This window comes from Lipotes vexillifer, unplaced genomic scaffold, assembly GCF_000442215.2.
Source record: "Lipotes vexillifer unplaced genomic scaffold, Lipotes_vexillifer_v1.1 scaffold1639, whole genome shotgun sequence".
Taxonomy (NCBI): domain Eukaryota; kingdom Metazoa; phylum Chordata; class Mammalia; order Artiodactyla; family Lipotidae; genus Lipotes; species Lipotes vexillifer.
In genome coordinates, this window is record NW_006782296.1 from 1,139,170 (window position 1) to 1,163,767 (window position 24,598).

At 49.4% G+C, this 24,598-nt stretch overlaps 2 protein-coding genes across 2 annotated transcripts in view; one reads left to right on the forward strand and one right to left on the reverse strand.

Annotated features, from left to right (window-relative positions):
- Window positions 1-4,268: 4,268 nt before the first annotated feature.
- Window positions 4,269-6,947, forward strand: HIGD1B (HIG1 hypoxia inducible domain family member 1B). Its single transcript, XM_007455149.1, has 4 exons — window positions 4,269-4,367; window positions 5,201-5,350; window positions 5,979-6,113; window positions 6,757-6,947. The coding sequence occupies exons 2-4, from the start codon at window positions 5,251-5,253 to the stop codon at window positions 6,945-6,947; spliced, it is 426 nt and encodes a 141-aa protein (XP_007455211.1). The 5' UTR covers window positions 4,269-4,367; window positions 5,201-5,250.
- Window positions 6,948-7,345: 398 nt separating this feature from the next.
- EFTUD2 (elongation factor Tu GTP binding domain containing 2) overlaps window positions 7,346-24,598 on the reverse strand; it is a 33,382-nt gene continuing 16,129 nt past the window's right edge. The window contains exons 11-28 of the mRNA XM_007455129.1: window positions 22,569-22,693; window positions 19,050-19,113; window positions 18,571-18,661; window positions 16,964-17,099; window positions 15,809-15,936; window positions 14,712-14,905; window positions 13,637-13,748; window positions 13,086-13,226; window positions 12,333-12,434; window positions 11,285-11,367; window positions 10,662-10,748; window positions 10,321-10,447; window positions 10,029-10,116; window positions 9,289-9,407; window positions 9,056-9,150; window positions 8,440-8,593; window positions 8,152-8,259; window positions 7,346-7,820 (exon numbers count right to left, since the gene is read on the reverse strand). Coding sequence (XP_007455191.1) covers window positions 7,725-7,820; window positions 8,152-8,259; window positions 8,440-8,593; window positions 9,056-9,150; window positions 9,289-9,407; window positions 10,029-10,116; window positions 10,321-10,447; window positions 10,662-10,748; window positions 11,285-11,367; window positions 12,333-12,434; window positions 13,086-13,226; window positions 13,637-13,748; window positions 14,712-14,905; window positions 15,809-15,936; window positions 16,964-17,099; window positions 18,571-18,661; window positions 19,050-19,113; window positions 22,569-22,693 — 2,050 coding nt within the window. The 3' untranslated portion in view covers window positions 7,346-7,724. The remainder of the gene's footprint in view (window positions 7,821-8,151; window positions 8,260-8,439; window positions 8,594-9,055; window positions 9,151-9,288; window positions 9,408-10,028; window positions 10,117-10,320; window positions 10,448-10,661; window positions 10,749-11,284; window positions 11,368-12,332; window positions 12,435-13,085; window positions 13,227-13,636; window positions 13,749-14,711; window positions 14,906-15,808; window positions 15,937-16,963; window positions 17,100-18,570; window positions 18,662-19,049; window positions 19,114-22,568; window positions 22,694-24,598) is intronic.

Genomic DNA, 24,598 nt, shown 5'->3' on the forward strand with positions numbered 1-24,598 from the left:
CTCTCTTTCCATTACACATTTTCCAGGGTCCCCACTTGGCTGGTAAACTCGGAGCAGATTCTTCTGTCCAGGGGGATGGGAGCAGAGGCCCAGAGAGGTAGGATTTGGGAAAGCTCCCGGTTGGCAACAGGAAGCCCTGCTTGCCCCAGACTGGCTGGATAAGAAGTCCTTGATTACTTGTGCTATTGGGCGGGGGGTGTTTGTAGCACAACCCCCTGCCCCCATCATCCCCAGCAGTTTCAGTTAACCTGTGAGACACATTATACTGCTCCTCCCTGCCACAGGGATGTTGTTTGAAGCAGATTTTTTGGAATAGGTAATGCAAGTAGTATAGAAGGAACAGTAAGATGACTCCCCCCAGTGTTTCCCAGAGCCCAGCTAGCTGTTTCTTGTGTATTTAATGCTGGATTTCAAGTTAAGGTAATTTACTTGCACATGAAGGGTAGGTGAAATATACTCAGGAATTAGGGGTGGGGAGAAGGGTATGGGAGATGAAGAGACCTCCTCTGGTACCACCCACAAACAAGGACTTTTGGACACGCTCAGAACACAGTGCGGGGGGAGGGATGAATTGGGAGACTGGGACTGACATATATACACTATTGATACTATGTATAAAGTACATAACTAATGAGAACCTACTGTGTAGCACAGGAAACTCTACTCAGTGCTCTGTGGTGACCTAAATGGGAAGGAAATCCAAAACAGAGGGGATATGTGTATACGTAAAGCTGATTCACTTTGCTGTACAGTATAAACTAACACAACATTGTAAAGCAACCATACACCAATAAAAATTAAAAAAAAAAAAGAACACAGTGCGCTGGCTCAGGACCTACCCTGCCTTGGTGAGAGGCAGTGCGGTGGGTGTGCAGTCCTTGAGTGTCTGGAAGCCCTGGATTCAGAGGTCTGCTCTGCCCAGCTGTGTGCATTCATTTATGTGTATTTCTAAGATGGTGTGAGAATGTGATGAAATGTACAGGAAATCACATTGTCATATGTTAATTTTTCATTGTAAAGTGGTCTATAGTGGTTATCATTTTTTTCTTTTTCTTTTTTTTGGCCTCACCATGCAGCATGCAGGATCTTAGTTCCCCGACCAGGGATCGACCCCAGGCCCTTGGCAGTGAGAGCATGGAGTCCTAACCACTGGACCACCAGGGAATTCCCTGTAGTGGTTATCATTATTGGCTGGGTAGTGCAGCCATTTACCTGCTGTGTGATATGGCTGTTACTTAACATCTCTCAGCCTCGGTTTCCTCATCTGTAAAATGGGGATAATGATATCTACCAGTTGGGGCTGTTGCGAAGATTAAATATGTGAAGTACCCTAAATCTTGTAGGCTCTGCAGACATTAGTGTCCTCCCATAGTGCGCTTTGGGTAATTTGGATATTCAAAAGCACCCAACACAAGAACTTCAGCAAAACATTTCAACTCCTCTGGAGCAACCATTTGTTAGTACAGGGGTCTATACTGGTGTCTTCTGCAGCTCAAAATTATTCCTTCGCAAGACATGATTCTGTGTCAGCATCGCTACAGTCTGATTCAGCCTTCCAATTGCTATTATTATCCACACCCTCTTAGAATCTTTAAAAACATGTGAGCAGTCCCTCCAGAATGATTAGTGGGTACCAAAGGCACCGTCCTGGCCCAAGCCTGTGGCTCTTGAGGCTGTCCTTGGACAAATACTGCGAGGTCCTTGGAACCCAGTGCCCGTTTATAGAAGGAGAGGGGGTGTCCCACCCTCCCCACCCCAGGCACCCTCTAGAGGCTGCCTCAGCCTAGCCACATCATCTGGAAACTTCCACTGCCTCTGCCTGTTCCTGCTACCCCCTCTTTGCCCCTCAGGTCCCCCAGATACTACTCTATGGCCCAATGTTTTCTCCCCTGTGATTACCCCAGCCCTTCAGCCTGGGTCCTTCCCATTCCAACCCCACCTCAGAGCATCCTCTGTTCCTTGTCCAGTTCATTCATCATCATCCCCTCACTCACAGCACTCCTTAGCTCAAGGCAAAAGCTGCACGTCCCTCACCTCCCCCCTCTTGTCACTCGGCTCCCTCAGGCTATATATAGCACAGCTGTGTCTTAGATTGTGTACAGCCTCAAGTCCAAGTCCCCCTCCCCTCCCCATTCCCTTCCCCCCACACAATAAGGAGAACAAGCCTGAGGCTTCCAGTTAGGCAGGGAAGCCCCTCCAACAAGGAGGAGGTGGGGTTGGAGAGGGATGAGAGTGTGTGAATTCAGGACCACCCAGAACATGGGAACCTTCCCATCTGTTGTCAGGGACTTTCCACTTCTCCCCCAGCCAGTTACCCATCCCTGCCACTTGCTCATTCTGGAGGAAGAGAAGCAGGCAGCGTGCAGGGAAATTCTAACAATCATCTTATTTAACCCTTACAACGATCCTATAGGTAGATGCTACCTCCATTTTACAGATGATGACACACACTCATAAGAGGTTGAGTGGCATAAGACCAAGTATTCAGAGAGTGGTTGGTCAAGCAGCTGACCCCCCATCTGACTCTGGCCTGCCCTCCGGATCCATTAAGTCTGTCTGCATCACTCAATTAGACCCCTCTAATAGAATTTCTATTAGTGTGACCTGATCTGGAAGAGGTTTATTAAGCAAATTACTAATGTAGAAAGGCTTAAATCAAAGTAATTATTAAAGACTTGGCATATTAAACAAAAGTGTTATCATAATTTTATCTTATCTGTTTACTAAAACAGGACTCTACAGAAATCTGATCCTTGAAGTTTTAATTACTGTGTGTTCTCAGAGGTTCTTGAAATAAAAAGCAATTTTGTTTCTTCTATTTCAAGACTTTCCCCCCACTTTACAGTCATTCTCCTGTTAGTCCAGAGTAGTGAGATTTGACTTTAGGAATGGTTAGAAATCTGGTCCTTTTTTCTCTGTCACTTTCTGTGACCTTGAGCAAGATGTTTAACTCAAGCCTCAGTTTTTCATCTTTGAAATAGGAATAAAAATAATAGTACCTACCACCTACCTAATAGAATAATAGTTGTGAGGATTAAATAAAACAACCTACTTAAAGCAATTAGCACATTTCTAGGCTCACAGGTGCTCAGAAGATCATAGCAACTATTATTTTCTTGGTTCTGGGCTGAGATGCTGTGAGAGCATCGACATCATCTCAACGGGGGGAAGTTGAACTTCGCTCTCCATAGCTTGGCCTCCATTCTCGAAAGGGCTTGGAGTTGATCCTGATTCTTGCACTGTCTCATCCAGTCATTTCCATCCTCCCACTTGTGGCCTAGAGCATTGATCTCTGGAGAATTCAGGCCACTGCTGGGACCAGGAGAGGCAGCACAGGAGTGTGTGTGAATGACTGCGAGGAGAGTTCCCATGGACGCTGGGGATATGCGGAAGCCCTGGGGAGATGCTGTGACCCTGGGTCTCTCCCCGAAGCAGTGAGGGCTCGGGAGAGAAAAGAGAGACATCAGCTGCTGGACACATTTCCAGGGCTGAAAAGCCCCTTTAGGACAGACACACGGGCTAGGAGAGGAACAAAGGCATGGGATGGAGTGGGACTCTCCACAGTGCATCCGATCTTTCTCCATTTCTTAGCAAGAAGCTACTTTGGAGCCAGCCAGACCTAGGTTCAGATCGTGACACTGCCATTTACTAGCTGTGTACTTGTGGATAATTCATTTAGCCTCTCAGAAGCTCAGTTCCTGGTCTATGAACAAGCTGCTACTTACTGTGTAGAATAGTGGAAAGGTCTGAAATATAAATACTTGAAATAGAATAGGTGCTAATGCCGGTCGTTGTCATCTCTGTATCCTGAGTGAGCATCACCCCACAGGCAGTATGAAGGGGTCTGGAGATGTGAGGGAAGTCCCAGTTGTTTCAAACTCCTGGACAAATCTCTTTGGCCCAGAAAACATCCTTGGAAGGATCAAGACCAAGACCAGACAGCCCGTCTCTCACAATTAAGGCACACTTAAGGCAGTACAACTTGCGGGAGAACCCAGGATCTCTACCCATCCTTGCCTCTATATTCCCATCTCAGTTCTCCAAATCAAGTCCATCTCTGATCCAGCCACTTACGTCCAGAGGAATGAAAAGACTGAATTGAGGTAAGGGCTCCCCTCCATCTGATCTTTCATTACTTTCCAGTGCTTGGAGCTCCAGCCTGGAACTCAGCAGATGGGGGGTTAAGATTGATGCCCTGTCCTATCTCCTCCCCTCTCCATTCCTGACTTCAAAGTCTCCATAAAGCCAGACACTGCTTCCCTGCCCCCATAGTTGCAGCTCCATCATCAGCTCTTGGCCGATTCAAAACAGCAGACGCTGAGCCCTGGCTGGGCTGCTTGCACTCCACTTTCTAGCCGTCTCCTAGGGTAAGCACCGGCGTGCTGAGGACCTGTGGGGCCAGCAGTCTTTGCTCCTCCAGGAGAGGAGAGGCAACTAGGAATAGAAGTCACCTCAAGCAGGGACTTTGTCTCGTGGTTAGACTTAGAAGGCAACCGGCAGGCAGAACCCCTGGTCTAAGGACCAGGACTCTGGGACTCCATCTAGTTTTTGATCAGAGCAGACATTTACAGGGTTAGCAATTAGAGCCATAGGGGTTCCAGCGCAGGGATAAGGCAGGGGGTTGGTACCTGCAAAGAACCTGTCAAGAGATGGACTTAGAGACGGGGAACAGCTCATGGGCCAGAATTTGTTCCATTAGCCTTAACATCCAAAATCTACACAAAATTATGCACAGATCCATGCCTAATCATTTCAATCTCTGGCTCTGGTGATGCGGTAACCAGTGCTGTAACACTGTCTGGGATGGCTCTGGCTGCCTGGGGCCAGATCTTCCTCTGCAGCTCCATCAGGGACAACCATCACAGACTCAAGGCCAGTGGGGGACCCAAGGTTAAAGGCCTGTTCCTCCCACCCTCATCTGTGGATTTTTCCAGCTGCTTTTCTTGGCCTAAGGATCACACCCGTAGGGACACAGATGGTAGAGGGGGAGGCAGAGAAAACAGTGAAGCTGGAATGATCTGGGCAAGAGGCAGATATTGGGAGGAAGAGACGGAGAAATGGCTCCAGCCATCTGAGACAGGACACCCAGGACACGTTTTTAAGTAGTGTCTGTGCTGGGCATGGTAAGAGAGGTCTCAGCAGTCCACTTCTTCCCTCCCACCGTTGACTGGGAATTGGAGTTCTTCCTGCCTCCTTCTAGGACTGGTTTGAAGCCTAGGAGCCCCAGCTGCTAACATCTGGTGCAGGATCATGTCTGCTAACAAAGGCTGGTGGGCACCACCTGAGGGTGAGGACAGCATGTCTGAGAAGCTCCTGAGGAAGACCAGGGAGTCTCTGCTGGTGCCTTTAGGTGAGTGGGAGACGAAGGAATGGGAGGTGAGGAGGGGGCCTTCTCTCAGAGAGCATGTCTCCTAGTCCTTTCAAAGGATGACACGCAGAACTCAAGTGGTCCTACCCATCAAATCATCAACAGCTAGAAGAGAAGTGAACCAACAGCAAAGGTGCCGAGGGACTAAGGGACACATCCTGATGATGAAACGAAGGAGTCTGGATGGCTGGATGGCTGGAGGTGGCAGCCAACCAAGCGCATGGGATACCAACACCAGCGTCAGGATGGGCAGAGCAGTTTGGGGTCCCCCAGGGCTCCCTTCCCCCTGGCCCTGGGAGGTTAGAACAGCCGTGGGGGCCGGCAGCAGTTGGAGAAGAGCTAAGGGGGGGTGGGAGAGTCATGATGATGGCCTGTTTGTACAGGGAGGAGGGGAGTCATTGGAGGGAAGCACTTTGTAAATATCTTTGAGAAGAAACAACTCAATGTTCTAATGATAGCCTGTCCCCCACCCCACTGCCAGCCCCAAAGCAGCAGCAGGAAGGCAGCTGATTATCCAGGTGCCCAGCCTGCCTAGTGAGGTGTCTCTTCACCAGGAGAGCGATGTACTTGGTGACTGAGGTCCAAGGAGTCACGTTCTCTGCCTACGTAGGCTTAGGAGGCTGCGTGGTTGTGGCAGCATACAGGATTTACCAGCTGAAGCCTCGTGGTTCCACCAAGATGTCCACACACCTGATTCACACCCGAGTGGCAGCACAGGCCTGTGCTGTGGGTGTGATCATGCTGGGTAAGTAGCTGGTGGCGTCATGGGAGAATGAGGGCAAAACTGATTAGGCAAAATCTGGCTGAGTCCTGACAGTTAAAGGGACCATGAGTTCAGTCCCTGTTCCCTATACCAGGCTCCACAGCAAGTCCTTGGTGAGGCCCTCATACCGAGACAGTTTCAGGGTTCCCTGTTTAATTCCCTGTGTTCCAGGGGAAGATGCACAGTCTGTTTCGTGAGTTTGTCCTAGAATTGAGAAAAACCATGCAGCAGAACCTATGCTGAATTTCTTTTCCTCTCTGGATCAAAAGGCAGACAGCTACTCACTAGCTGTGCGACAGCGGACAAATCTTTCTCTCAGTTTCCCCACGTGCGACATGATGATAACCACCCCAGCTTGCCTCCCTCATGTACTGCCGTGAGGTTTCTCAGACAGATAATATATGTGAAAGTACTTTGTCAAGTGTTAAATGGGATGTTTCCCCAGGCTGTGCGGCCAGGTGTTTGTAGCAGCTGTTGTGACCTAGGGCGGAAAGATAAGCAGCAAAGCTGGACTCTCAAGGGGACAGCTAGTGTCGGACCCTCAGGACTCTGGGACACCTGAGAGAGCCAGAGGATGGGTGGAGGGTGCGACGTCATGGGGCCTTTTCCCTTCTCCCTCACACAGGTGCTGTGTACACGATGTACGGAGACTACGTCAAGAGAACCGCGCAGGATGCTGGGGAGAAGTGGGACTCCTACAGGCCTGGGGCAGTCAGACCTCTTCGATCAACCCCTGGTATGCACCTAATAAAGGAGTTTGAGGCAAATCAACAGTCTCTTCTTCACATAGACGAGAGCAGAGTAAGGGACTGGTAGTGGCTGGTAGGAGGACTTAGAGCCAAGGGCTGGAAATCAAAGAGTTCTGGCACCCAGCTCCAGGGCAAGGAGAATCCTCAGGGGCAGAGGAAGAGGTGTAGCCCTCTGATCCCAGAGACCCAACAACTCCCAAGCCCCCTCAGGTGCCATCCACCAGGAATGGGAGCTGGGGACAGTAAAGAGGCCCCAGTGCTCGTGGGAACACTGAGTGAAGAGGCAGGCGTTCCTCCCCCCACAGGCCGCCTCCTTGGGGACCAGGCAGGAAGAAGGCTGCAGCTGGGAGCAGAGTCAGTGCGGCCTCATGGGAGACAACACAGATCCAGAACCCAAGTGCCAGGATGAGCCTGTGCTGGAGGGAAGGGGCGGAGCGGTGGGGATGAAAAGAACGGAGCAAGGCAGAGGTCAGAATGTTCTGTTCATTTATAAACCATGTCTAAGGTCAAACTTTTATACAAAAAAAATAAAATAAAAATCCACGTAAATCCTGAGGACAGGGCCCCCTTGGGCTTCAACACTTCCATCCCCTTCTCCTTCCCTGAGCCCAAGGTCCTCTCTGTTCTCTGGGAATGGAGCCAGGCAGAGGCCACAGGAGGAACCAGGAAGCCAAATGCTCCTCCATCTGGGTTGGAGGCTTGGAGGCTCTGGGCTTGTTAAGGGCGGCCACAGCAGTCCCAGACACGCTCTGACAGCACGGAGTCCGAGTCCCACCAGGTCCTAGCTTCGAAGTCCCGAATGTAGCCCCGTGCAGGCAGCAGGAGCCGCCAGGTGTCTGGGCGCTCACATGGGGTAATTGAGCACAACATCCTGCTTGGCGAGCTCCAGCAACATAGGATCATCGAAGAACTTGCTGATGCTGACGTCTTCACTCAGGCCCTGCAGAGTGGGGCAAATGCAAGGATGAGCCCTGCGTGACCAAGCTGTGCTTGAGTGCAGGGAGCGGGTGGGGGCCAAGTGTCAGCTGAGCTGCTTCGGGAGCCCTGCCTTTAGGGTACCGTCCCAGGGCAGGGGAAGGCGCTCCCTTCCCAGGCACGCGGCCCCGGGTCTGATTGCCTGAAGCCTATACAGATCGTGACTCTCCATGCTGTGCTGTGAAATGCTTTCAGTCTTTGAGAGAAGGCTCCAAAAGCAAGAAATGAAGAGAGATCCAACTCCTGGCAAGACCCTTGGGGGTAGAGGGATGGCCGTGGGTCTGAGGGACACATACCTTCCTACGACGGGTTTTGATCATGAATTCTCGGGCCAGGTGGGGCGCTGGCTGCGGCTCCAAGGGACGGATGACAATGCTCTTGTCCAGAGGATCACCGGGTACAATCTGAAATGCAAAGTGGTTTCATCAGATGGTCCAGGCTGACCTCCCAGAGCATCCGGCCTAGAAACAGGGCCCTTAACTAGGATGCTGGCGATCCCCCTTGGGGCCTGGAGAGGAACAAGTCAGAGGCGATGGCCCTGCAGAGGTGGGGACCACAGCGGCCAGCCTGCGTTGTTTTCTTACCTGCCAATGGTGGAAGACAGACAAGGAAAAGGCCTGCCCCTGCGTGTGAGTCCGCAGATCTGTCTCAAAGCCAAAAGAGTCGATGGCGGGGATGAAAGCTTTGATGGTGTAGAGAGGGGAGCCTGGGATGGGTGCATCCTGAGTCACATGCCCCCTGAGACAGAAAAACAAAGGCTGAGTCCCTCGTCCTGAAGAGGCCAAAAGCAGAGAAGCAGTGTAGCCCCAAGTGTTGACCATCAAAGAAAGAATAGCCACAAGTGTGCTACAGAGGGCAGAAACGGCTCTTGGCATAGTTCCCTGTGGAAGTCAAAGGGGCAGCAACCTCCGGGCAACAGTGCAACATTGACGAGGCAAGGACCTGTAGACATTCCCACCACTGACACACCCAAGGAATACTTGCTGCAGAAGCTCTCTGAGGGGGGAGCCCAGGGAGAAATCTCAAATTATAATCTGTGGTAAGGCTGGGGATTGCCTCATTCCTTTCCTACTTCCTTCTAAAAACCTTGGTTTCAGGAGTGGAGAGTGTGGGGTCCAGTCCCTCGTCTTCCACCGCGAGGTTCCCTCTTGCTGGGTGGCTTGCTCGCTGCCCCCTCCCTTGCGTGCCTGGGCGGCTCACCTGCGCCTGGCCAGGACGGTATAAACAGCAGAAACGCAATCTGCGGGGGCCTGGACCTCTACAAAGTAGTAGGGCTCCATCAGACGCGGGGTGGCCTGCAAGAGAGCCGGAAGGAAGGGTTCCTCAGCTTGCGGAAGGCTGAGGACTGAGACCCCGGGTAAAGAGAAGGCTGGCGGACAGTAGCCTCGAGGCCCCACTTAATGCCCTGCAGCAGGACAGCCCTACTCGCTCACCATGAGGAAGGCAGAGTAGACGACTCTTCTGGCCGTGGGGATGATTTGGCCCCCGCCCCGGTGCAGGGGCTCCTGGGCAACCACTGCATCCAGGATCTTAAACTTGACATTTCGAATCACTGGAAAGGAGAAGGGGGAGCTGACTGCTGAGTGGTTCTGGTGCTAGTCAAGGGCGCACGGGCAGAGCAGCAGGGAGCCTCCTGCAGCACTGCAGCTGTCTTGTAGCCATGAAAGACATGGTACAGAATCAGCCTGCAGATGCGGGTTCTAATAGCATATGCGGAGGTGTGAAGGTAAGCATATGTTCTCAGTGTCGGTTTCAGGCCGTGTTCAGACAGCATACCGTGTCCCTAGAAGTTTATGTGTTTCTTTTCCAGATATTTAATTATTTGGGGATGTAGAGTAAGTTCCGGGAATGGCACATGTGTCCCTACTGAGCCCAGTCCTGGTCTATAAACCACTCCAATCCCATCCCCCCGATACCCTTCTTGAAACACATTCCAGAAATGAGGAGCAAATGTCAATCTAGACGTGACTTCCATTTCTAAGATGTACCAAGCAGTAGCACCAGAATAGGGAAGGAGAAGGGAGGAAGCTGGCCCAGGACAGGGGAAGGCCCTGTGGGCCCCAAGCTGCTGCTTCTGCTGGGTCCCAAAGATGAGCCCACCCCACCTCATACACCCAGCTGCAAGGACCCTAGAGGCCTGGGGTGGCAAAGGCAGCGGCGCTGGTGGACTTACACTCATCACAGAGCGGCCCCTCCCTGGTTCCCCACTGGAAACCTTGAACGATGCTGTCCTTCACCGAGCCGAGAAGAGCCTTGTCCACCTGCACAAAACATGAGGGCCCCTGAGCAGTGACCCTGGCAACAGCCGAAGAGTTTAGAGGGAGAAGGAGGCAGGTACAGCAGTAAAGGACACTCTTCTTCACCAGAAGATACAAAATACTTTTGGGAAAAATAAGAACACTCTGTAGTTTCTTCCACTCAAGAGCTAAGAGAAGGCCACAGGGCTTCCATTAGTTCTTCTGTACCTCAGAGGGCAGGGTATCATCCACCAGGATGTTGGGGCCGGTGGCATCAGGGCCAAAAGCCCAGATGGAACGGGCAGCCAGCAGATCCCAATCGTACTTGGTCTGGAAGAACTCTCCCAGCTTCTTCCTGGGGGAGGAGGAGAAAATGGTCATGTCAGACAGTTCTGTGACTGCCCGTTCCTGAGGCCACAGATCCTGCTTTTCTGGATGACAGTCGCCTCAGCCTACCTACACTGTGCCAGGACAGTGGAGACAAAATCAATTCCTAGAGGGAGGGATGTGTCGTGCTAGAGACTCATCAGGTAAGCTGTTCGGCCCTGGAATCAGAGCCACATTCTCACCTGTTCCACGTGATCTGGACCACCTCGTTCTCTATGTCCTCAGCGAGACCCTTCTCAAGAGGCTCAGCAATCATGGTGATCTTGTTCCTAGTCAGAAAGGAAATGGGTAATGAGGAGGGTCAGCAGGTTGACCCTCTAGTCAGAAAGGAAGTGGGTTCTGAGCAGGGTCAGAAGGGTTGTTCCTAAGAAAGGGTGACAAAGGAAAGAGCTAAGGCAGCGACATCAGTGAAAGCCACAGGAGTAGAGTAGAGCAAAAAGGGCTCATCTTACATTTGAATCTATCACTCTTTAAAAAAGTAAAATTTGGGGCATTTTTAAAAAAAGCTTTAAACAGTATTAGTTATTAAACGGTGAAAGAGTAGAGTTGCTGCTAGGGAAAATTTTAAGATGGTCATATTATACAGAGAGAAAAAGTGGCAATTACGAAACCACTGGGAGTAACTAAGGCAAAGAATTCCACAGCATCATGTCCAAAGGCATAATGAGAGGGCTGGGGTAAAACTCAAGTATCCTAAGCACCCTCATCCTAAGACTTAGGGGCCTCTATTTGTGATTGGGGTAGAGTTGGGGGCAGGGGAAAGCGACCCCTGTGAGTCCCAGGGTCACCATGACCCCCAGCTTACTTCTTATTGGGAGTTTCAGCAAAGCACTTGAGGGAGGATGTTTCCACGACCGTCTCACAAAACGTGACAACGGGGTCAGCCACCTGAGAAACAAAATAAACTGTTAGGCGAGGTCTAACTGTTGGGAGGCCAACCTTCTGCCAGAGGGGATTCCAAGGTTCCCCTGACACTACCACTGCAAGAACCCCTGTCTTAATCAGCGTTAGCGACAAGTACCATAGCAGGCTGAGGCTAAAAGTCTGCACCTAAACTAAGAAGCCTGGAAAACTTAGTGTAGTGCCCAATTTATGTTCCTGAGCCAGGAGTAAGTGGAGATCAGTTTAGGGCCTAAATTTTAGTCTCCCAAGGTATCTTCCGACAACCATATAGCCGTCCCACCAGCATTCACCGAACACCGTGGGTCTGTCAGAGCTCTGCCTCGACAGACTGACTGGCGAGCGCCTGTTCCATCCTCAGCCCACAGCCTCAGGGCAGCACAGCTCCTCCCAGAAGCCCCCACACGGCCACAACTCCCAGAAAAACGCAGCGTCTTCTACCGCACCAGCCCTGGGCTAAGAGGGGCACTTGAGGGCACTCACTCCCACGACCACCACCCATGGCCCTGGAGGAAATATGTCTGTCCACTGAGACCAAGCCTGTGCGACGGGCAGTTTAACTGAGGGCTACATTAAGACCTCACCACGAGAAAAGCCAGTCCCCATGCTCTCCTCGAAACCATCCACTCTGAGCCCTCATCACCACAGACGGCTTAGCTGTGCAACCATTTTCTTAACAAAAGATCAAGAATAACTTTGGCTTGGGAGCCTTGACTCTGAACGTTTGACATTGAGAATAACCCCCTCCGAAGGAGGCAAACCAGATTTCCAATCCTTCCCACACAGGGGGCAACAGGCCATGCTTTTCCCACACAGATCTCCTCCCCTGGGCCACCCTTCTCCCCTTGGGCCTTCCTGGGGACTCAAGGGTTTGGCTGCTTGTAAAATCAGCCTGGAGCTGTGAGCCAAGCTCCTGGCCAAGCAGGCGCCAAAGAAAGGAGCGGCTGCTTTACCTTGATGTCTATCTCCGAGTACATCTTCCGCAAATCGTGCATCACACAGTCCAGGTAGAGCTCCCCAGTACCCAGGATCACGTGCTCACCAGATTCTTCCACCTGAAACACAACGACCCTGGTGGTCACAGCCTGGACTCTCTTGTGGCAGCAACAGCAGACAGAGACAGCATCAAGGCTAGAACCCAGGAAGAGGTGCCCAAGCCCACCATCAGAAAAGCCACTGGTCAGTGTTGGTTCCAACCTCTTCAGGAAGGATCAGTGGGGAGGAGTGACCTATGAGTCAGTCCTCAAGACACCTGGACCACTGAGCACAGTGCTACTCGCTGTGAGGTCACGGACTGAATTAACATCTTAGCCATTTAGGGAAAACCCTGCTCTGTCTGTGGATATAAGCTGACCCTGTAGCCCTGGCCAACTCCTAAGAAAGCTATGCTGGCAGGCGCAGAGTGACTCACTTTTCCCTGTGTGTTTTCTGAAAAATCAATTCGAAGTGTACTTTCCAGGAATCACCTTTCCTATCTAAAGACGCTTGTGTAAGATGCACACACACGTGCATACAGGCCCATATACACAAACAGGGGTCTTGTACTGCCTTCAAATGACAATTAACAGACAGGGACCAGTCCCTGATGTAGGCTGCCGAAGCAGCAGATCAGAGCCACCCGATGGACACGAAGCAGAGTGCGGCACAAGCAAAGACCCCTCAGCCTGGGCACACAGGGCTCGGCAGCCACTGCTGCCTCGGCCTACCTTGGTGGTGAGGGACGGATAGCTCTTATTGACCTTGCGGAGGCCGTCCAGCATCTTGGGCAGCTCAGAGGGGTTGACTGGCTCCACAGCAATCTTGATAACAGATGTGGTGTTGAACTTCAAGGGCCGGAAAATCTGAGCCTGAGACCCAAAATGCAGAGCAGTGAGGACACCTGGCCTGAGCAGGCACAGACAGTGTAGAGGTCAGGGAGAAGCTGATGACCTGCTGGGGAGCAGACTATCCCCCCCACCTGGAGCCAGGGCGCTGCTTGGAGGCAACCTGAAGGGCCATTTATTCCCAAATATGTTGGCAGAACAAAAAGAGGAGGGAAAGAATAAAAGGATCCCTTCTAATTCCTAGCATTCAGTACAAGGCGAATCCAGCAGGGTCAGATCTGGAAGGCTGATCCCATGCTGAGGCCTGGCAGCAGGAAGCAGCAGTGACTCCGGGTTCATCCCCTGCGTGTTCTGCTGCTTGCTGCTCACGTGTGCTGCGGCTCCTTGTGACCCTCTAGCTTAAGCCAATCTAGTTGCCTCTTCCAAAACTCTACCTCCTCATTGCCTCGGGGTTCAGTTATGGTCGCGGTCTTCACAATTGGTTGATCAACACCTTCAATCAGAACCCAGTTGCCAGCAGGAACACGGTTCACTTCAATGTGGTACCTGGAGCAGCATCCAATAAGCAGCAATAGAACTTGGGCTGAGTATTCCAGAGTAGTTATTCATTCCATAAAAATTTACTGAGCACCCGCTCCATGCCAGGCACTGAGCCAGAAGCAGGGTGAGCAAAACACATACATTCTAGCAGGGGAGGGATGCGATAAACAATCAATCATATAGCCACACATATATGTGGTTACAAACCGATGCATGCCATGAAAGAAAAATGCAAGGTATAACATGAGGACAAAACAGGCAAATCTAATTCCAGTTAGATGTTGGTAGTAAGCAAACCACTGCCCAAGGGGTAGAATGTAAGGAGATGCCAAAAGCACCACAGAAGATACTGCAACTCTCCTAGCTCTTTAATTTTCTTCTGCCTTCTAGAGAATGGGGTGAATCTGGAGGGAAAAGGGGCTGTTGGCAAGGTGCAGCAGCCACCCTAGGAACAGGACAGCCTCAGTTCGGCTTTCTAGCTAACACGCCAAACTGATGAACTGACAAGCAGCCCAGACACGCAAGTGAAGTTTAATTCTGCAGACTGGGATGCTACAAAGGATCCAGCAAAGTCTTTATCTTAGTCAAAAACAGTCAGTGGAGTTTGGGAAATAATTTCTTTGGAAGAAACATAAAGGTTATGATTTAAAGAACACAGAAGAGGAAGACAAGATTAAGATGAGTGAACATGGAAATCCTGCTACAAGAGTTTATACAAACCATCCAAAAGGCAAAGGTAGGGCTCTTGGCATTATCTCAACAGTAGCTGCCTTGTGACCCTAGCAACCTTGGATAGTAAGAACCAGAAGTCAACAGGTCTGCTGAGTGTCCATCTTACCCCCATCATAGCGGGGTAAGATAGGGCCAGGCAGCTACTGTGTTTCCAAGGAGGACCACCCCTTTCAGCTCTCTGGGGCAGTTCCCGTGCAGAGGCCCAGGCATGCCCCTAGGGGCCCTGGTTGGCAGTACCTGGCCACGGAGATCCAAAGGCGGCCCACGGTGCATATCTGGGAGTCTTCCTCATCCTCCAGGGTGTAGTTCTCTCCCAGTACCTTCACAGGCTGCCCAGCATGGATGGTGCCACTTAGCACTCGGCCAAAGGCATGAAACTGAACTCCATCATCTGTGCTGTACATCTTGGTAGTATGGCACATCAGGGGACCCTGGAGGTGGGGACAGAGTGTAGCCTCAACCACACAGACTCTCTGGGTAAGCACCACTGTCTCCACCTTCCTTGTTAGCAATGACGTGAGCTCCACGAGAAGACAGCCCAGACCGAGAAGAAGATGTGGCAATCTCCTGGGAAAGTTCCAACCAGGGCCCACCCCGTGCTTAGTTAATAGATGTCACAGGCATAGCAAAAAAAAATCTTCCTTTTTCTTGGGGGGGATGAGGGCACTGGGAAAGAGAAGCAGGTTTAGGGTGGTAGAATGGCACTTTTAACTTGCAAGATTTTAAGACTAACTTGCCCCAAATTTCCTCCAAAGAAGTAACTCACAATTCTCGACTGACTGTAACGTTTATACCAAGAAACTAGATTGCCTAAGGAATGACTGGGAAAGATTTTTTTAAAAGCCAGGACTGGGACTTTCCTGGCGGTCCAGTGGTTAAGACTCCGCACTTCCACTTCACGGGGCACGGGTTCGATCCCTGGTCAGGGAACTAAGATCCCGCGTGCTGTGCGACAATCAATCAATCAAAAATTAAAAGCCAGGACTGACAAGATCAGTTATCATTCGTTGAATTTTTACTACCTGTCAGGCACCACGCTAAACACAACCGTGACACCTGCTTAATCTTACTTACTTCTCATAACTACCACATACAAATTATCATCATCACTTTATAGACCAAGACCCTTAGACTCAGAAAGCCTCAACAATGATCTCAAGATCACACCAGCATTAGTGGTAACATCGGGCTTTGAATTCAGGTCATTCTGACTACGCCCATTGGGAGGGCCACGTAAGGATGGAAAAGAAGGCATTACTCCTGTGACTGGAAAACAGTATTCCCCATACAGTAGGGGACGGAAATCAGAGAACCGGGGGGCCACGTTCCCTTACATCAGGGTCACAGTCACTCATGGCCTCCCCGAGGTCGGAATCCACACCTCCGGTGTAGGTGTGCTCGATCTTGGGCTTGGCGCCCACCTTTGGAGAGGGAATATGCTGCACACACATGTCCACAAAGCCTGTGGAAGGAGAAGAGAAAGCCATTACTATACACTCTCATGGGGGAAGGGAGTGGGGAGCTCTGATCCACTCATGATGGTCAGAAAACTAACAGTGAGGGGACTGCTTTTCAGCTCTAAAAGCTATGGTCCTATGATTCTTGGCAGAAGTGATACCCTGTTTCCTGGGCAAATGCTGCTAAGAGATTTGGAATCACACTGATGCCAGGGAAGAGCAAGAAGCAGGTCTAAGTGGTTCCTTGGAACTCAGCTGACAAAAACTTCAGCCAATAAGCCATACAAGAGAGAACCTCCATTGGCACCTTGGGGTGCCTAGCATGTCTGCTTTTAGCTGGGATCTCCTATGTCAGATTGATGACCAGCCCAGAATGAACCACTAAAATTATGCGCTTTAGGGATTCAGATACCTAATTCCTACCAGACTCGGAATCAAGAGGTTGCTGAGAGGGCCCTTAGCCATCACCTTTTCCACCTCCCTTATTTTACAGATGAGAAATTAGAGTGACAAAAGGATTGAGTGGCTGGCCCGGGATCACCCCATGGGACAGGGCCAGAGGAGGATTAAGACTCAGGTCTTTTCCCAACCAGTCTGGGGCTTGTTTTACTACAGCACCTGCCTTCTGCGTGACTAAAATACGAGAAAGAGAAGCCTGGGGGAAAGAGAGATTGGAGTCTATAACCCATCTCCCAAGTCCCAGCCTGGGGCTTTTCCCACTATTTTACCACACCCACGAGTCCACCTTCCTGACCGCCCTCTAGCAAAAATACCAGAACCTCAGAATCTGCTTCCCCATCCCCTTTACTTGCATGTTCCTCCTGGTAGGGAAATTTAATTGCTTTTGTTTTCCCAAGATAGAATTCTTGGTACCATCCTCTAAGCAAAGCAGCTAGGAAAAAACCCAGGTGCCCTCTATCCTGACCTGCAGTTTACTTAAAAGAGCCTCAGATCTCCAAACACCACTGTGGGGTAAGGAAAAGGTCCCCATGATACATGTGGAGGAAATGGTGATGACGACGAGCTTCTTACCTGTGAACTCGCCGAAGAATTTTTTGCAGACCAGCCTGAGCAGGGGGCGGATGTTCAGCTTCAGCTCCTCCTTGGTCAGGTGGATGCCAAGCTCATCCAGGGTCCTCGGGAGGCTGGTGTCCACATCACCCACGACCTGTGACAGAAACAGACACCATGTTAGTTCGAATGATAGCCCCAGTGTGGTGGTACAGAGGACAAGGGGGGCCAAAGGGCAGGAGGAAGGGTCACTGCACTGGGTTCTCTTCTACAGGGAGAGCTCTTGGCAAGGATATCAATTTGGTTTCAGGGAAATCTTTGGTACTTACACTTCAAACCAACAGTGGGTGTAGCAAGCTCAGTTAAATGCCCACACCAGCCAATAAACCTGGCCCTCTCAAACGGACTACTGTCAGTGCTGCCCCCTGATGTCCAAAAAGCAGCATCTCATCTCACTCAAGAAATCCCTTACCCTTCCTTCCCTATTTAGAGACTTCTCAGGTTTAGAGGATCACTGCACCGGAAGGAACCAAAAAAGGTCCCCTAGCAGTCCATCGGCTGTCAGGATGGGGCCAAGCTAAACCATCCTCAGCAGACTCAAGGACTCTACGGAGACAGACTCTATAAATTTCTTCTTTAATTCATTCTGGTCTCACACAAGATACGAAGTATTTTCCACACTAACAAATTTTAATCGTGGTACTTTGTCTTGTTGCTATGTTTTACTATTTTGTCAGTGGAATGGCCACACACATTTTGTGTATGTGTGTGTGTTCACTGTGCACAGTGCTTATTAAACACTTGCATAAACACATAACATTCATAAAGTATAACTGCCTTTGGAGAAAGGTATGTATGTATGTATGAAAATTCATACATACATTATTACCCTTTTAGGTCGCACAAATTCATACAAATGCAATGTTATATTCTTTTCTTTGGAGCATCCCACATGTTTGTTTGTTTGTTTATTCATTTTCATTGGCGTATAGTTGCTTGGAGCATCCCACATGTTTAACTACATCATTACCACTGTCTGATGTACCCTTTTCAATCTGACAAAAATCACATACATACGTGCCCAGAATAGTCATTAGAATCAAGCTCATATAGCCATTCATTTAATGGCTACAAAAGACTTCATTTTATGGGGTGTACCGTAATTCATTCAATCAGATTCTCACCGATGAACACGTATTTCCAGTTTTTTCCCCTTTTCCTGCTGGTATAAATAACGCTATAACATATATATATTTTTAAAAAATATATTTTTATATGTGTATAAAAGTAAAAACTAGAGGACGTTCATGTGAAACAATTATATCTAAGTTAAACCCCCATAACTGAAACTATTATTTCTCAAGTGTCACATTCTTTCGAATAGTCAAAATCTTTGTACATTTCTCCAGGCTGTGCCTTTTCTTTTCTATCTTCCCCCTTTACTCTGATCTCAACAGCACTTAGAGGACTGTAGTGTTCTAGATCCAGAAGACTGGTGACCAACCTTCCTCATACTGTGTTAATACAAAACTGATCAGGTTCAGGGGCAGGGGGAAGACCAAGCTCACCAGCTCTTCCCCCTTGCGCTTAGAAGGGCAGACCTGAGCCAGGGGGCCTGACACACTCACCTGAGCGAGGATCTTATAGAGGGGCTCCAAGATAAACTCCACGAAGCTCCTCTGGGAGCTGCTGGTTGGGGCCTTTTTGGTGAACTTTCGCCTGAAGAGATCAAGAGTTATGGGAGACGCAGGAGGGAGAAGGCAGTGTCACCAACCCCAAGGGTGTATTTCCTAACTTCTGAATCTGGGCAAGGCCAAGCCTTGAGGGGAAGGAATGTGTGTGATCATACAATCTCCAAACAGAGACTCCTGAGAGGGCACAGGTTATGACACTCATGAATGCCTGGGCTGAGCTGTGGAGACTTCAAGGGAAATGGCCTCTCACCATGTTAGAGCTCATGAAGCCAGCTCACTTAGAGGAGAAAAGATGGTAGTTCACGTCTAATAAAAAAGTAGGTTTTAATCTTAGGAACTCTTTCTCTGTCTGTCTGCACTTACTGGGAAAATGGATCACGCCTCTAGAGAGTCACTTCCTGCACTCTACTTACGTCTTGGGGTTGAAGTAGATGTCACCCCAGAGTCTTTTAGCAAATTCCTGGTAGTTAATGTCACCTATAAGAGAAGTCATACAATTACAGTCTACCTAGCAAAGTACTGTTTAATATTGTTTCATGTGCCACAAGTGGTTTCTAGCTGAGGAATTCTTGCACCTTCCTCTCCAAGGTCCAGACATTTGCTTCTACCCAGGCAGGCAGACAAGGACACTGAGGCACAAGGGACACGACTGGTCCAAAGTCAACAAGGCGATGCTGGAGCCAAAATGAGCACTCAGGTAGCTCCACCTCCAGCAAGCCTATAACTGAGCTATGGACAAGGGTACAGTTTATATCCTTTCCTTTAATGCAACAGGCTCAACTGCCTACATGCTATCCTCTGTGTGCACCTATTACCGCCCCTTCCTGCAGTGGATCTTAGTAGTTCCTTCATTCCTTCCTGACCCACAGAAGCTCTATTCTGCTGCCAGTGTGGGCAACCTCCCAGCTGCAGCACTACACTGAGGCTCCGACTAGCCCTCAACCTCTAGAAGGCACACACCCAGCCCTCTGGAGAGAAAACACCAAAGCTGACCATTGTGTCATCTTTTACCAACTGATACTTTTAGTTTGACTGCAACTGCTGATCCTCATCAGACTGAAGCAAGCAATTGTGGCTTTTAAAATTCAAGATCTTCTGAGTCCAGAGCTCCTCTAACATTCAGTTAGATCCCTGATATCACCAGGTGTCTCATGGATGTTTCTAACCCAGATGTCAGACTGCAATCTCCTTCTCGAGAAGGCATAGAGGAAATTCATCACCTTTTCCCTAAAGCCACGTTCTCTCAGACTTTTCACTCCCTTTCAGTGAGGCCATCACCAGCACTACAACCAAGCTCAAAATCTTTGTTGCCCACTTGGCTAATTACCGCGTTTCCCCTTCTTTCCCACGTTATTAGTTACTTTAACCCTCTCTCCTCTGCGAACCGCTGTTTCTTTTCCACACCTCTATTACTGCACTTAATGTACACTGTATTATAATCATTGGAGTGAGCTGCCCGAGCACTCACAAGAACCAGGCCTAGTGCGTAACAGACGTTTAATACATGCTTACTCAAAGAATGAGAGAACACCTCTCCAATCCCCCTGCCCCCTTTCAACCTCAAAGATAACATCCAGCCAATAATCACAATCCTGTATCTGCATATTGGCAAAAATGTCTAAATAAGTGTCCCTTCCCTTATCCTTTCCTCTCTCTGGCCTATCTTCCATCAGCTTTGCACATATCACCCCACCCCAATCTTTACTAGTTCCTAACTGCCTACAGGATTAAGTCTAAATTCCTTAACCTCGCATTCCAACCCTCCCCAATGTGGTCCCAACCCAGCCTCCCAGTAGTTTTACTTGAACTCTTCTCATTGATGGAACAGTCCACTATGCCTGAACAGCCGCCCATGGGCCAACACCACCTGCCTCCAGGCCTCCCCTCCCAGCCCAGTGAGTCTGGACATCCTGGCTCCCCACTCTCCACCGTCAAAGCCCCATCTCCTTCACGCAGCCTCCCCTGGGCCTTTGGAGCTCTACCTGCCTACGGCAGCCACCAGGCACTAAGCCTACACCACCTTACACTGTCATTCATCACTGTGGAATTCTGTCTACCCACTGGATGAAGTTCCCAGGAGTCAGAGATTGTTTCATCATGCCTTGTGTTCCTAGTAAGAAGACACGGTATCAATTCTGGCAGGATGATGTGATAAAAAAAGCACCAAAGTGGATTCTAGTCCCAACCCCATCGATAAGTTCTGTGTCCCTGGGCACAGTTTTCCCACATGTAAAACGATGGGGAAGGACTCAGTGATCTCTGATTCCTTCCAGTGCTGACTTTCCAGAAGTCCATACGTGGCTTTTCATAATGATGCTGGGGCTCACAGCTGGCTTCTTCGGAAACTAACAGTGGGTTCGAAGGGTGAGTAATAATCCCTCCTGAGGCTCAGAGCCATTTTCAGTCAGAAACTGAACCGTCAATACATTGTAATTATAGAAACAATCTTGGATTTTGCTTCATATGTTGATACAAAGAACATTCAGAAACATAACCTGGAACCTTGTTCAGGTGAATTTCATTTACTGTCTGTCCATCTATACATTTTTTAAAAAAGAGCCATTTGGAAACAACCAAAATATATGTCTAATGATGAGAAAGCGAATAAGTTATAGTAGTACATCTATACAGCAGACCAATAGGCAGTTACATAAAATCATTTTTGCGGTACGCGGGCCTCTCACTGTTGTGGCCTCTCCCGTTGCCGAGCACAGGCTCTGGACGCACAGGCTCAGCGGCCATGGCTCACGGGCCCAGCCGCTCCGCGGCACGTGGGATCTTCCCGGACCGGGGCACGAACCCGTGTCCCCTGCATCAGCAGGCGGACTCTCAACCACTGCGCCACCAGGGAAGCCCCATAAAATCATTTTTATCAATAAATTTTAATAGGCAAATTATTGTGATCTAATGCTAAGTGAATATTTACTTTATGCTATTATACTATATGTATATATATAAAATATGATCTCTTTTATGTAAAACACTGAACTGAGAAAAGAAGGAATTATCTCAGAATGTTTGCAGTGGTTATGGTAATGAGGTTATGGGTGAATTTTGTTTCCTTCACAGTTTACTGTATTTTCCACTTTTCTAAATAAGGATGCAGTAAACATATACGTATTTAAAAAAAGACCAAGTTTCAATTGGTCCATTATGTTCACCAGAGCAAACGTTTCCACGTTTTAGAGTAGGCAGGACCAGTGACTGGAGAGAACACTGGTGCCCCAGCGCCAGTGCCGACCAGCTGTGAGGCCTCTCACTGAGCCTGTCTCCTCAGCTCCAGAAATGGGGGTGACAAAGACCTCTGTGAGGAAGTACAGACACACAGGCTGCACAATGACACCCAGGACGTGGTTCCTACTAGATCTGAGGGAACTGGGGAGGCACAGAGGTGGAGCGCACGGGAACCTCTTGAGAGTTGGGGAGCTGGTCCCAGGGTTCTGGTGTTGTGGCTCCAGGGGCCTATAAAATCATTCCACTGGACATCCCAGTGGGCTGCAAATCCAACTTGGAGTTCTCAAGTGGGTCTACAAAACTTCTGCCTGGATACAGTTGGAAAGACATCTAGAAGCACGATCGGTCAGAGAAATTCCATCTCTGAGAAAGAGGCCTGAATGGCTTTGGGGCCATGGATAATTCCTTCTTGACAAAATCTGTTTCACTCTAGGAGAGATTCTTATTCCTAACTTGAGCTCCCTCTTCACCCATTTCTTCCCAGGCACCTTTATCCTTCTATTTATTGTTTGGAAAGCAGTTAGCCTGAGGAAAGAGCCTAGGTGCCAAAAAGAGCCCCAGATGTGACGACAACTCTTGATAAAATACCTCCCTCTGACAGGGAACTCTGGCATGAAGCCCATTTCTAAACCATTCAGCAGGAAAGGCACACATGACTCTGGGGAAGCTGGAGAGACAGACTGCCAGCCAGAGCTTACCAAAGGTGTCAGCGTAGATCTTGGCAAAGGAGCCCAGTGTGAAGCAGATGCTGTACTGGGAGCTGGAGAAGCAGACGTTGCCCAGGAGCGGGGAAAGGATTAGGTTCTCGTCAGTGGAATACATGCTGAAACAGAGACAGCCGTGAGTGCAGAGCCAGGCTGAGCAGCAATGCCAGCGCGATGCCAAGGGTGAAGGGCGCAGGGACTCAATATCACAGCTTCTTTCCAGCCCTCACCCTCAGAAGGGGCTTGTGTAATACACTCAGCTTTGCTAATAGCCTGATCCAAGAAAGTGACATGATGGAGCTGTACCCTAACCCCCAGTAAAAAAGTGATTTCCCAGAGCTGGAAACATTCTGCGTGATCTTTAAGAAGTTAACTGCGCCGGACAAGGGGAAACTTGGAGGACAGAGACAAAGACCTTGGAACACAGGAAACTAATCTAGTGTGATAAGATTAGAGAAATCCAACATTTTAGAGAAATCTCAATTTCACAAACAGAAACACTAGTGTAAGTAAATGAATGAATGAATGAATGAAGAAAAAGCAACTTTGCCCCCTGCTCTCACTGCCCTACTCTTTATTGCCTTGTTTGGCTTTGCTTTACAAATTCACGTTAAAACGTTCAGTCTTAAAAGCCATGCAGAAGCCACAGCACCCCAAGTTCACTAGCATTTATAACAAAACCAGCTGTACACAGGGATCAAATCCACAACCCTAGCCTTTCTGACACCCTGCTTTACGGAATTTCTTTTCTTTTTAAAAAATATTTATTTATTTGGCTGCATCAGGTCTTAAATGCAGCGTGCAGAATCTTGTTAGCTGCGGCATGCGGACTCTTAGTTGCGGCATGTGGGATCTACCTAGTTCCCTGACCAGGGATCGAACCCGGGCCCCCTGTGTTGCAAGCGCAGAGTCTCAGCCACTGGACCACCAGGGAAGTCCCTGGAATTTCTTAATTTAGAAATAAAAGTACTGGCTTATAAAGAGTACTCCCCTACCATACTCCCAAGTTACGGTCCCTAGAGGCAACTGCTTTCAACTCTTTTAAAGGTGCTTCTAGAGCATTCACCTCTATATTTCTAAATAATATGTTCATGTTACTATTTCTTTTTATTTCTTTTCTTTTTTTTTTTTTGGCTGCATTGGGTCTTCGTTGCTGTGCGTGGGCTTTCTGTAGTTGCGGCAAGTGGGGGCTGTTCTTCGTTGCGGAACACATGCTCTATCTAGGTGGCGGGCTTCAATAATTGTGGCACGTGGGCTTAGTAGTTGTGGCTTGCAGGCTCTAGAGCGCAGGCTCAGTAGTTGTGGTGCACGGGCTTAGTTGCTCCGCGGCATGTGGGATCTTCCCGGACCAGGGCTTGAAGCCGTGTCCCCTGCATTGGCAGGTGGATTCTTAAGCACTGCGCCACCAGGGAAGCCCCATGTTGCTATTTCTTGTTTGGTGGTTGAGATGTGACTTCTTGACTTCCTATTCTGGTAGATCAGGATTTAGCCCTTTCCAAGCCGTCCCCACTTTAGAGAGGTTTATCATTTCATCTTTTGGACTCTGGCCATTATACGGGCTCCAGTCATTCTCAGCCCTTCCAGTGACAGGGAAAAGATACCCCTGTTGAGAACCAGCATTACAAACTGGGGGGGTGGCGGGGGTGGGGTGTCTGAAGGTGAACCTGTCCCCGGCCACGCGAGTACTGTCCCTGATCCTCAGCTGGAGAGGAATTCTCTCAGGAGGACAGCCTCCTCCCAGGTCCTTCAACGGGCCTCAAAAAGTCATCCAGTACATCCTTCAGCCTACAGATAAAACTGTCTTTAAGAATATATTTAGGGAGTTCCCTGGCGGTTCAGTGGTTAGGACTCCACACTTCCACTGCTAGGGGCCCGGATTGGATCCCTGGTGGGGGAACTAAGATCCCACAAGCTGTGCGGTGTGGCCCCAAAAAACCTATATTTAAGCTATTCTTCAAAGCCACCTTGGTACTGTATTCTAAGGTCTCCCAACCATCACTCATAAACCCCAAATCCATCTTGTT